We start from the raw sequence: 13,999 nt of genomic DNA, 5'->3' as shown, positions 1-13,999 counted from the left end.
CAACAACACGGGTCTTGCCAGCGACAAATATCGTCCAGGAGATACTATTATTCTTTGATCCTCGGCGTCCGAGGCCTCTCGAGCTCCTTGGCCCCTCACGGGGTATGCCCCGCGGTAGTGGGGATAGTTCTGCGACTTTTATCAGCCAGGTATTTGCGACATATATCGAGAAAAGACTGTACTTGTTATGCTGGTGAACGTAGTGCAAGGGGATAAGCTTTCATACTCGGTGCCAATACTGTAAGCTCGAAACCACGAGGTGCTAGGCTCTTTAACTCAGTCGGACGTCGAATCTTCGGCAGCGAACTCCGTAAATCGAGAATGACGGAAGAAGATATAATAGGAAACCAGTGTAGGTGGAGGTATAGTACACGAGCGCAAGTCACTGTAACCCAGTTGACGATCATTAGTCGCAAACCGAGATTGGATTCCGCGTTTCCTGGGCCAAACACACGACCCGCCGGAATCATAGTAACCGATTTCGTGTGTATTTATTCGCATGCACGCGTTCCCGAGCGTTCAACCGTACCGGTCCAGACGGGGCCAGCCGAATTCTCTGAGAACTCGAGCACACTTCACCACCGGAGCCCTTCAGTTTATGCTCCTTCGCGACCCTCGGGTAGTATCGAAAGCCTTCAAACACGGCGGTTCGACGTCATACGGTTTTCCGGTTAGCTAACTCGCCGATCCGCTATGCAGCCCCGGAGATCGCTCGATGATTCTGATCGCATACCCAAAATTTAATCGTTCATCCCGAACCTTTCGACATAATTGCCATCGAAAGACGTAATATCGGCGAGAGCACTAACTCTGGCGAACTACGCAATCGCGACGAAATAGCAGATTTCAACGAAGAGTCGTCCATATTGTCGTTTTCGATGGATTTTTGATATTCTCGTCGGCGAGACAATACTAATTTCATGACAGAATTGTTTCCCATTTAATTATTTTCTAATCAGACCTTTACCAGTGAATTCCAGACATTTTTACGGTTAAAATGATACCAAACACGATACCATTCCGATCGTATTTACTTGTGTAATCCACGATACAGTGGAGCCTCCATTATCCGAACTTTATTCGGTGGAACGTGAGCGGCCTGGAATGTTCATTGATTTGTACAATAAATCGCGAGGAGCATGGATCGTTTTAGATTGAACTGTTTAAGACTAAAGAATGAGATTAAAAATTCGGTTCGGATAGCAGAGAGTTTGGAGTCGCTTTAATCAGAAAAATGTCACCAATACGTCGATTATAGTTCTACAAAAGAATAATTAAGAACAACATGGTTTCTCTTCGATGAAAGCGTTTCAGCTTCTTCTTTCACAATAACGTTTGACAACATGTTAGGGGATGGATGCAGTCAACGGCGACTGTAAAATTGCTATTGAACGGTGTCAAATTTTAACGAGCCGGTTGCTTTCTATGCGCGCGATTCCAGATAAGATCTATAGTGTTTGGCACGCTATTCGCTAATCGAGCATTCCGGCAACCCGATTCGTCACGTCGTAACAACCGACAAACTCGATAACGCTATGTTAAGAACGTATGAACGTGATACTTCTCGTGCAATTATTACTGTGTCGCAGAATTTTCTCGCAACGGCCGTGATTAATATTCGCCAACACCGAAATAACTTTTTCAACGAGTTCGAAGATTTATTTTACTATATTATGAGAAAATAGTACTCGTGGAAGAGTGTATTCGTGAAAGTTTGACGAATATAGTATGTATAATATGTATAATATATTCGTAAAAGTTCGACGAATATATTATGTATAATATGTATAGAGTATTCGTAAAAATTCTACGAATATAGTATGTATAATATGTATAGTATATTCGTAAAAGTTCTACAAAAAAGTTTGCACAATTTTTTCTTTATTATTTCTTTTATTGATTTGCATAATGAGATTAAAAATTGCTATCAAGCTACTATAGCTATCAAAAATTGCTATGGAGCAGTCTGTCTTGAACAGTCTTTAAAGAGATTTTTATCAATTTTTATTTTCGAACATTTTTCAATTTATTTTAGAAGTAAAGGACTCGAGACAAATTTTAACTGCACTTTTTACTGTCACAAGATTGCGTTGGGTTGTATGCGAAATTACCGATTGTAGAATGGCGTAAAGATGAATTTTATTCATTTTTTTTTAGCAGCGAAAACTTGTAACCAGAAATGGGATTGTAATTTAGCAGAACTGAGGGACGAACTTCTTTTCTCCGTCGCGAGACTTCCAGAGATTTTCCGGTTTCCCTTTTCGAGTGAAATGAGGAAAACTTTCGAATAGAACTCGGCATGTTTTGTGACTACCTGGTCGGCCGAAAGTTGCTGGAATTTTTTATTATACCTGGTGTAATAAGTTTTCATTGCATTGGCTTCGTCTGCCTTTGAAACCGACGTTTAATATTTTCTTAGCAGGTTTCCCATCTTGTGTACTGATTGTAAATGGAGAAAGAGAGAGAGAGAGAGAGAGAGAGAGAGAGAGACCGACTTTCCCATATCTTAATATAAAAATCTCACTTAATTCGCGTGTCTCGTCGTGTTCGTTGAAACCCGTAAATAATTCTCGATGAAACTGCAGAACGACGAAGAGTAGCGCAACAACAAGCAGTGAAGCGTTAAACATTGCAGAAAATAGCGGAAAAAATCGGAAAACGTCGTGACACATTTCGCTGTGAAAAACGAAGGGAACATTATTAATCAATTATTTATTTCTCAAGAGCTATGCTGTTTTGTCAGTTTCTATAAAAGTTTGTTAAGAAGTTTACAAACTCTAGAACAGGCATATTTAATATAAAAATATTTTTTTAGAGGCTAAAGGGTATTTCGAAGTGTTTTTCTGTTCGAAACGTTTTTCAATACCTAGTAACGTCGAGAGCCCATTCTGTGAATTTTTTCTTGCTGAAAAAGAATTATAATTCTCGAACTCATGTACCGAAGCGAAAGCTGTAGCTTCGCTGAAGCTACCAAATTGACTGCAGCCTCGGAAAAGCTTCTACTCTGGCTAACTTTCTGACCTGTTTCCATGTACAAGCCGAACACGGATTTCTGACTTCCTCGTCTAATTTACCAACCAAAAGAATGTGTCATCGATTAGGCTAGTAGAGATGCGCTCATGCAGAAACAGCTGACGGCATAAGAGGAACAAATATACACATTTTCGCCAAAGATATTTAATCACAAAATGTGGATTGTCCATTCAACTGCCACAAAAATTGGAAATCAAAGAAATTTATTTCACAAATTCTGCCACCATTAAAATTCAGAAGTAAAGACATTTTTTTTTGTATAACTCAGGAACTTGTTTAAAATTTATAATTTGTGTGATTAAACATCTTTTAACGTTATTTAAAAATACAAAAGCCACACACTGAGCATAGTCGGACGAGATATTTCGTTTCTTTATTGTCAGAAATACCTAATAAACATACTGCGGATTTTATGCGTTTACAACAAAAATAAGTGGATCAACTGCAGACAACAAAAACATTTAAACTACTTTTTCTAGTTCATTGAAATGATTAAAAAATAAATTTCTACATGAAAATTTTTATTTTGCACAAAAATCCGCAGTCTGGCGACAAAAGTTTTTTACAAGGTAAAATTGCGCTCGAAAGACAAACGATAGAACTTGCACAGAGACCGGATACATTTTCAAGAACTTGTAAAAGAAAGGAAACAATTGCATTCCAAATTGAAACAGTTTGAGTAAGAAAGTACCGGTGCTTTGAGAGTCTACAAAAAATTCCATAAAAATCTGTAGTTTATCACAGAGGGCAAGAAGCACTAAATCATCCAGAAGTTTGCGTTACTATAGTAGCTCCATCGTAGTTAATAAAACTCGCGTGTTTTAATTAGAATTCCTCGGCAGTAAGTTTAGTTACGATGAAGGGGAACGTGTATATTTTGCCTACCGGAGGATGCCGAAGCGAAGAAGAACTAACAATACACAATTAAAAGTACCGAGCATTTAAATTTCACGTTCCTATTCTTTTCTTTTCTCCGGGAGCATAAAGGAACGAGGTATCTCGCACAGTACTATTAAGCAGTCATGATTTACAAAACGAGTAATTAACGAGGTTAACCTAACCAGTGAACGAACATAATTCGCGTTAACCCCCAAAAAATATTCCTTTTTTCATGAAACGTACACTAAAATTTGTCTGGTATACAAATATATATAATTCATGTAATTTTGATTATTTTTACTTGAAAAAAATCACACGCGTGCTTCAAGTATTAACAAATATGTGTGCAAAATCCCAACGCAAAAGGTTCAATAGTTGTTCCGGAAAAAAATCCCTAATAATTCATTTTTCGGTCGTTCACCGGACAGGCCATCCTTTTGTGCAGCGGATGACGTTTTCGAGAATAAAAGGAATGCGTACCTTGTAGCCTAAATAAGCGAGCAGCAAGGATTCCGTTAGTGATACTATTGCCAGGATCACTTGGACGATCCACAATTCCAGGGGCCTTCTCACCCATAAAATCGCGTCCCAGTTGATGGTCGGATGCTCTTGGAATTCCTCCTCGGTGAGGTTCTGAGACACGAGGAACTCGGATTTGTTGCCGGGCGTGCAACCATAACTGGAAGAAAGGATTTTTAAAAGCGGCTGATGAAGTTCCAGGCCCGTGGGCGCGCGCGGCGAAAATTTTTTAAAAGCTTCCTGATGACGTTCCCGCAAAGTGCGCCCGGGAATACGAATTTTTGAAAGCGTCCAGAAGCTGTTCCCGAACTTTCTAATCGTTTTTAATCCTTTGTGTCGTCAAGTTAGGAGATTGTCAGTCAAATTTTATTACTGAAAATTTCGAGCAATCAGCTTCATTGCCTGCAGGTTGTTCTGGTTAAATAGGGTCACCTAAATATCTGTCTTACAGACATATTTTTTTACGAGATTTCGAGGTTATGGAAATTTTTTTATAAGAAACCCTGTATATTTTCTTCGATATTCTTGTAGAGCATGAAAAGACGAATCCAACGAGTACCATGATCATGTCATTACGACCATTTAATCCCGAGATATTCGTGTCTGAAAAGTAAGGTCTGGGGTTGGTCAGGGTTAGGTACCTTTCAGACACGAATTTCTCGGGATTAAATGGTCGTAATGGTATAGTCATGGTACTCGTTGGATTAGTCTTTTCACGCTCTACAAGAATATCGAAGAAAATATATAGGGTACCGTATAAAAAATATCGAGGCTCTCAAAAAGATAGGAAACAGAGGATGAAAAATAAGACGAAGTGAACTGGCAGAGAGGGAAGGAAACATAATAACACCGTAAGATTAAGGAACACTATGCAGGGGAAAATGTTACACACGGAGAAACAGTAAATTCGTAAGTGCGGAAGATAATACGCAATGCAGGAATGTTGTGCAATTCGTAGGAAGAAAGAAAAAATGGGGAAGAGGGGGAAGCACCTAGAGGAATAGATAAACGGTGGATCTCTGGAAATCTTAACCTTTAAGGAGTATCGTGGTTCTTAGAGACTTGCGGCAGGAAAACGCAATGCCGTATTCAGCTGCGAAATCTTATCTCAGTTTTATTTTCAGCCCGCGATAGTCGTTCTGCAAAATATCGCAATCTTGCATGAACGTTGGGCTCAAATCGTGGGCGGAAATGGCTCTGTTTGTACAGGAATTCTTCCGGTGATGCCTTGTCGCGGAACGTCTCCGATAAAACGGTACGAAATTAAAAACAAAAAATAAATAAATAAACGACGATGTTATATCTCAAACTGGATGATGTAGTAGACTATTAAAATATGCGTTTCCGAACGAAGAAACTCAATCGAGGTGAAAATTGTGATTTTTATGGAACTCTATGCATATTGATGTTACATAATAATATTTTGATTTTTTTTTGGCGATGAATCGCTTTGGGAAAATTCGAATATTTTTTTACGAGGCATAAAACATTTTATGTTTCAGTTTTTTGTATCTGTGTACGAATTACCTTGTAGTATTTTCTTCGTGAATTGGTCGATTATTTGCAAACAATTAAAATACTGTCTAAAATAGTCTCTATCATGTTTCATGCACGTGCACTTAATCAATGTATGTCCAATAACATTTGCCAAAGTGATGAACGGACCCGTTGTGAAATATTTATTAACTCTTTATTATGTATCAACTCACCATGCTGCATATGTTGGATCGCTGTCGGTGATGACTCTGAATATGTATAAGAAGCATGTTAGGAGCTTGAAGAACAAATTTGCCAACCGAATTCTCAAACCTGGAACACAAAAACATTAAAATATGCACCTCTTAAAGTGGTTCAAATTAAAAAGTTTTTACGCTACTACCGATATTATTGACAAAAATTAGTGGTAATTTCGTTTGGACCAGCCGGTACATTCGTGTGCCTGATATTTGTAAAAAGTTGTTTAGAAAATTTTGGACATCAAGGATCGCCGTGTAGATTATTTTAATCGTGGTGTTGTGAACTTCCGTCGCGTTATTGTTGTTTTTGTGTCAGGAGAACAGAAGACTGCCATTGGCACGAGATCCGTTATCGGCTGGTGCCACCGGCTTCAAAAGATTATGTCTTCCCGGCGGACATCTACATCGGTTGTCTATGTCATGATATCACTGGCTTCCCCGAAATTACGTTACTGGCATGCAACGAGAGTCGCCGTGTCTTAGAGAGAAATTTCCGGTGCCGTGAACTCTTTCAGGATCAAAAGCGAGGCGATCAAGCCGAGTGGCAGATGTCGATAAAGAGTAAACGATCTTTCCCCGTGACAGTCATCGAGTGCTCGTTTCACGGGAGGCCGTAATCTAGCGTCGAACTTCAACGGGGAAATTAATTTAATAGTTCGACAGCTCGACTCGACTCTGCGCCGGTGACAATGTTTTCGAAAATTTGTTATATCGCTCCCACCGCGATGTCCGGATCGATGTGAAAGACCTGCGAACGATTTTTGGGAAACTAATGCAGGGTGTGCCTTTGTAGGGGGCCAGAAACTCGATAACATTGAAATGATCAAATAGACAACGCAAACTTTCTTGTGTTTAATTATTTATTAACGGGACTTTTACCGGTGCATTGGCGAAGTTTTCCTGAATAAAATGATACCCAACACGACATGGTTCACAGTTTATTTGCTTGTGTAATCCACGATTTAGTGGAACCTCTATTATCCGAACCGATGATAACTGGCCTCTTACTCTCATTTTGCAATCTTAAACTGTACAATCTGAAGCGACCCTACACAAAATCACATGAGACAATTCACTGTGCAAATTGGTAGAGGTTTGTCCTACTGTTCGGATAATCGAGGTTCTAGATTATCGTGGATTAAACAAGCAATAATGCATCGAATTGTGTCGTGTTTGGACTTGTTTTAATCGGAAAAATGTCACGAACATGTTGGTAGATATTTCGTAAAAAATTCTGATAGTAGAAACGAGAATAATAAAGAAATGTTGCTAATGTTTCTTGGTAGAACTGTTCAGTTTTCTACAGATTTGAAAATTTCAAAGAGGTAATGAGTATTTTATAGAGTCTTTGGTCGTTAATACGTACAATTTCGTGAGATCGATTCTACTCTGCCATTACCATGAACGCGAGGACTTATGAACGCCTGTGCAAGAGTATGATTCCCCGAATAGTAACTCAGGATTGCCGGAGTTAAAATTACTTACTGGAACGTTGGTTCTTGATGAAATACAGTTGAAGTCGTTCCTTGAGCGTGTTTTCATTCACGTAGTATTCAACTCGAACTCTGAAAGCAAAACAGAGACGTCACGTTATTATCTAGTTTATGGATTAATTCATAAAAATTAGTTCCCTACGTGCTTACAGATTCTTTCGTATCCTAAACAATATTTTCAATAGACTCCTTTTATACCTTTTTCAATATTGAGCTAACTAAAATTTTCTTAATCCTTAGACTATTTCTTGCAGTAAATTATTCTGTATAATTTCAAAATTATTACTTATAATAAATTTTTAACTCTTTATTTTGTAAGTTCTGGACGGAATAGGTTCTCTATAATGTAGCTGCATTTTACAAGTCGATTTTGAGAGCCCACTCGGGGGTTAATGACACATTAAGACGGGCCGAACTATAACCCAGCTCCTGTAGCCGTAAATTACAGTTGAAACAACTTGGGCCAATGAATATTGCAACGAATCGCGGATATGCCGACGAGCGATTCCAGAGGGAGTCGTGTCTCCTTCAATTCCATTTGATCCTCCTCCTCATTCCGCTAATCACGAATCACAGGATCGTCAAAAGAATGAAAGAGCCGTTCGGGACAATTGGTTCGTCGGTTTTGCATAAAACATTTGCATGGGAGCCCTTTGGCGGATTGGCGTTCTCATTATCAAGAGATCTCTCCCATCACCGCTCGATTGAAGAAAATAAAGAGAAGCCGTTCTTCTAAACGCCGCGCGCTCTTAAGGGGGTATTTTGAACCAATATTTAGGAATTTTTTTCAGGGGACCTGTTGGACATTTTGCAGAAAAATTTTGCACACACGTTTGTGGGTACTTGAAGGACATGCAGTAATTTTTTGAAGTGAAAATAATAAAAATTGCAGGAGCTAAATATTTGTTTTTTACACTAATTTAAAAAGAATATGTTGACGATTTCTATGGTCTTGTGCTGAAACATTGTTTTCAAAACGGCAGCATTTTTTCAAATGCCTGTGACTTAATTTTTGCGAATTGGACCGACTCTTCTCGCACACGCGCGCTTAAAGAGAACGCGGAAAAATATTTTTTTTTCTTTGAAGGCTCAAAAGCAGAATAACGGTTTCAGTGTACGGACGTCTGCGTCGAGTCGGTCGAATCGATCGTATCGAACGGCTATCGTTTCACGGCCGTTTGTAAAGCGGCTCGGCCGTTATTTTTGCAACGCGGATAATGCCGCGACTTCGTCGAGAATAGGTTCGAGTGACGTCATCTAGCCGGCGTCAACAGACGGTCTGTCGGACGCGTTCGTTTCAAGTTGTTGAACTGGTTCTTTGACCCAGATACGTCACGACAGTGCCTGACCTACGGTAGGTCACTGGACGGTGCTGGGCTCACAATGATTGTTAGCCAGTCAGGCGAAAGAAAGTGATTTTTGGAAATTTTTTTGCCAAGAAATTGTAAGCAAAAAAAGTGTTTTCTTTTTAATTTAGAAGAGTAATTGTACGTAATGAATTAAATTATTTAGGATTTATAAGATTCGAGAAATACGAAGGAGCAATCAGTACGATGAATTTCAACTCGGTCAGGTTTTGTTCCATTAAGTAAATTACATCGAATTTGCGAAATTTCCTTCGTTTCTGCCTGACCAGTCAAAGGATATCCTGGATCAAGGTTGTCATAAAGCAGATTAATTTTCTCACGGAGTTGAACATTTTTTAAAACGTGATTAAAGTGGATTTTAATAATGCGAATTGCTACGGTAACGCGCAAGAAATCAAGTCGTGCGATGCTCAGGTTATTCAATAAATTTTTTATATCGAAATAATTCTGTAGTATTTCTATTATTATGATCTTAATATGATCTGAATTGAACTAATGCACTAAATTTTTAATACTACACTTAGGTGACACAAAAAACAATACAAACAATAGAGTTTTCAAATTCAATGTAATTAATCCAATCTATTTACGCCAATAAATATATTTTGCTTCCCGAGTTGGATTGACATTGCTGAAAATGACAATGTGCCCACTTCGTTATTAGTGAAGAAATTCGAATGACTGTAGCAATTGCGACACGTCGAATTACCCAGAAACAAATTGTGGGTCTAAAAAAAGTCGCACAGTTATGCGGTATATTAATCGTAAATCTTGATGTTATCAAGCATTATTATAGACAATGGCATGCCTCCCAGCAATTTAGCATATGTGTACTAGAGGGATTATGACAGTACCATCGTCCCCGTACGTTCTAAATATAGCAGCATATGACTTTCATATTTTTAAGTGGCAAGTTGTACTATTGGAATTTATTACAACATCAACTGAATTACTTAGTCCCACAAAACAGAAAGCACTATCAGAAAAAACACAATATTTAATCCATTATTCCTCGCAATAAATAAACAATGCACGATGCTACTAAAATTGCATAGCAATTGATGACTTATGGTCGACCACTATAGTTTACCAACTGATCGGATATTTTTCTTACGCACGTGCAATTTTCGTTTTCGTACATCAATTGGCAATTATTTGTAAACAAACGCCATTCACGAATGTCTCCCGAGCACTGTTTGCAAACGAATGCTCCAGTAGTTACCAGACTAATGTGTCTAATTAGTGTGTTACGTCATAGACAGTGATACTATATTGTAATCCAAATAGGTTTAGCCTTGAAGAAGGAGCAACGCTTCTTCCGGATAAATGTGCCTGCGTACCTAATCCAAAAATTCGAATTCTCTACAGGGTAAGGGACCTTAGAGAATTGCAACAAATTGGGGTGAAATAAATATTTAATTCCTTGCTTAATATGTTTAATAGGTCGAAAATGGTATATTTAAATTCTTCAAATGTGTTTATTGTTTCAATAAAAATTGACAATTAATAAGGATAAAATCAAACCTTTGTAAGAAATTGACCTTGTAAGAGTACCCAAGATTCCCTTTTACACTAAATAACATTCTTCTGGTGACACGCGTCGCAGGATTATTGTTTCACAACAGAGCAATCACGAATTTGCATTATTTAATTACACCCTGCAGTATACAGTGTCGCCTTAGCTGAAATTGACAATTCGCGAAAATTATGCAAATGTTACGGTTAAGTAGTAAAGCCTGTACACTAGGCGGCCATATTCGCCGCGCTATAGTACACCGTTGCGGCAAACTAAGTTCGACAGCTGTCTAATTAACACTCGCTGTCCATGTAACATCGTATTACCATTTCAGATAAGACATAAATGTCAAAACTAGCTGCGCCACTTAAGGCTAATTACAATTACCGCGGAGATAAAAATCTATTTTCCCGGTAGGTGTGCCTTTCGCGGTTATGGCAGAATGTACAGGGCGTAATGAAAATTATAGCACGATAAAGATACTATCTTTAAAAATGTTCTTAGAGGTCCAATCCACTTTAATGCATTCCTACTTATCGCAGCGAAATGAATTCTTCGCGTAACACACCACTTTTGTTTCGCTTACGGCACAATTATTTGTACACCCTATATACACCAGCAGGTCTAGGATGTGCAATTGCAACAACTGCACACAATATGTGCAGAATGAATTCGTGCGGCAGCCCGAGTCCGCCTTTGTGTTAAAACTTTCGGTCAGATTGCGTTGCATGGCGGAGCGAGCGTGCGGAATGAATTCCGATTAATCAGTCATGGGTAATATCGTCTCAGAACTTGAATTCGCATGCCAGTAGAGCGGCAGTCGATTGGCGTTTGCGCTCATTTTCCACATGCATTCCTTATTCCATAAATAAAAAAACGCCTCCATTTTTTTATTTCGCATAAATACGGTATTTACTCGATTTATGTCCAAAGCTCGGGTCTGGCCACAGACATGTATCGGGCAGGAGACACTATTCTTTCATCCACGCGACCTTAAACTCCCCGGCGACCCCTTACGGTATACCCCGCGGCAGTGGGGATAGTTCTGGGACTTTTATCGGCTAGGCATTTGTGACATATATAGTGTAAACACTGTATGTCGATTTATTCAAATGATATTTTCGACTGTTCCGTTTGCAACAGCGAGAAACCTAATGTGCAGATCTCTTCCGCAGTGAACGCACGCAACAGTAACCGCGATAGCAACCGTTATCTCTCATTGTAGGTGAAACTTCCGACAGGTAAATCGTCGAGCGGAATTTACACGCGATGTCACGCATATTCGAAATTTCCCTGTCGAAATTCGTTTATAGTCTGATTACTGAAGACGCCGATATTTCGAGTTTCAAACTGACACACACACACACACGGCGAGACCGGCATACGAATAATATACATATGTATCTCTGTATGTACGGATACACGGTTGATAAACTCCGCAGCCGAATGGATCATTTAAATCATTTGAATTAACTTTCCCATATATCTCGACCGCAGATTCGACAGACCTGTAACACGATACTTTAAATCGGCGAGACACTTCAGCGGGAATTTCAGAGTCGCTTTGAATAAATGATCGAAGCTTTTAACTAATGCTATTAAGGTATTAGACAAATCCGGAGAATGCACATTATAAATTGACTTTAATCTCCTCGGACTAGCCGCGTTCGCTGCTTTCCGAATGTTTAACTATGTTGACGCCCGGGTCGTGCACATCTTATCGCTTCACGTGTCACTGGCTCTCGTATTTGCATTCTGGGAATATACATTCTATATTAAAATCGCATCGTGCGCGCATACACTTTTACAGACGTCGACACCCGATTCCTCGAAAATTGCCTATTTTTAAACCGTGATAATTTTGTGATAAATAATCGTACCAAAATAATTTTCGACTCGTTTTAAAGCCGCATATACCGAGACATTACTCTATATCTCGAAAACAGTTGAATTTTCGACCCAAGTGTACTAAAGCTTTTTCACTGTATAGGATGTGCTCTATGTACCCTGTGAATCTTGAATGGCTGTTTTAACATCCCGCGGAGAAAGAGGACTAATTGCACAACACAGTAATTATACAATGTGTCCACGGAATTTTTGGCAGTTTCCTCGTGTATTTGTGGTTTCGAAAGTGAACTTTTTTCGAGGGACATCGATGCACCAGTTCATGGCTCTCTTTTCCGTATTCCTGCGTGGCAGGGGGGGATGGAAGTTCCGTGCAACGTCGCGGTAATAACGCGGCTTTCTCCTGTGCACGTAAGATTCGTCGGGTATTAACGGCCCGTAAAGCCGTCGCACTAACGGTCGCAAATGCCCCGAGGTAAAGGAACGCGCCCGTGCAGTACGTCACGCAAACTGCTGCATAAGCTACCACTTAGATAGATGGGATATCACGGCTCGAAAGCTACCGGCTCGACGTTCGTCTTGACTCGAAAGGTCGGCTCGAAGTACATCCTGTTCTACGTAGCCGAGGATTACCACTACGAATCGGGGGACAGCGGTATCTGGATAACAGAAACGCATGTTTCCCTCTCCATTTCCCTCTCCCTCCCTCCCTCTTCCTCCTCTCCCCTTCCGAAAGGGAAACTATCGTGTAACCGCGCGCGGCAAACAATTGTCACGAGGGTACGTTTCCAGGGCGTTTCCGTGGACGAGTATTCGACTTATTCTCAAAACGCTTGAAATCGCTCGACTTTAAGCACGCATAACTTTTGAACCACTGAATATCTGACATTAAAACTTGAGTTCTCGGCATTTTCTCGCAAATATCTACGGGATTATGTAAAAAAAGGTTAAAAATCTCTGGGTTGCCAAGGTGAAGTTTAACCTATGCAGATCCTATAGCTTGCGATTACTCCGGACAATTTTTCTTTCGCCACAGGCCAGTCGTTCGAAATCGTAGAGATATCTTAGCGAGGAATGTGTGAACGAGCCTGTGCACCGATGCACGTGTTCTGATAAAAGTATAGTATGGACTTGGCGGATGATTTGAAGCTACGATAGTCCCGGCACGCGAGAGACACCGGGGAAATTCGAAGCGGGGAGGAAAATAAAAACAGCATCGGTGGTATACGAAAAGAATCAGGAACATTGCACGCCGGAGAAACCGCTTGGAAATCGGTAGCGCGAAACCTGTGTACGACTGGTTTCCAGATAGCTGTTCCAGTTCACGACAACTGCGATATCCTTTTCACACTATCATCCGTTTCTTTATCCCGTTTATTGTATCGAATATTCCGCATTCTCCTCCTGCAGAGGATGAACCGCTCGCGTGAAACCATCCTGTCGATACGCGACGATAGCCGTTACATTTCTTGACGTACCATCGACATTTATTCATTGCGATTGTTAACAACATTTATTCGAAGGAGCACTGTTCCGGGAATTTCACAATTTAGGTTAGGTAAATGGGGCGAAACATAATCATACAGGACTCTTACAAAAACACAATGGCAG

At 39.9% G+C, this 13,999-nt stretch overlaps 1 protein-coding gene across 9 annotated transcripts in view; it reads right to left on the bottom strand.

The window, feature by feature from the left end:
• Positions 1-13,999, bottom strand: part of Slo2 (slowpoke 2) — a 156,457-nt gene that overhangs the window by 35,834 nt on the left and 106,624 nt on the right. For all 9 annotated transcript variants that reach the window (XM_076799870.1, XM_076799877.1, XM_076799878.1 and 6 more), the window contains 3 exons: positions 7,653-7,732; positions 6,141-6,240; positions 4,393-4,591 (listed from right to left, as the gene is read on the bottom strand). In XM_076799870.1, coding sequence (XP_076655985.1) covers positions 4,393-4,591; positions 6,141-6,240; positions 7,653-7,732 — 379 coding nt within the window. The remainder of the gene's footprint in view (positions 1-4,392; positions 4,592-6,140; positions 6,241-7,652; positions 7,733-13,999) is intronic.

Source organism: Halictus rubicundus, chromosome 14 (genome assembly GCF_050948215.1).
Source record: "Halictus rubicundus isolate RS-2024b chromosome 14, iyHalRubi1_principal, whole genome shotgun sequence".
In the NCBI taxonomy this organism is placed as follows: Eukaryota; Metazoa; Arthropoda; class Insecta; order Hymenoptera; family Halictidae; genus Halictus; species Halictus rubicundus.
This window is presented reverse-complemented; position numbering and strand designations above follow the sequence as displayed.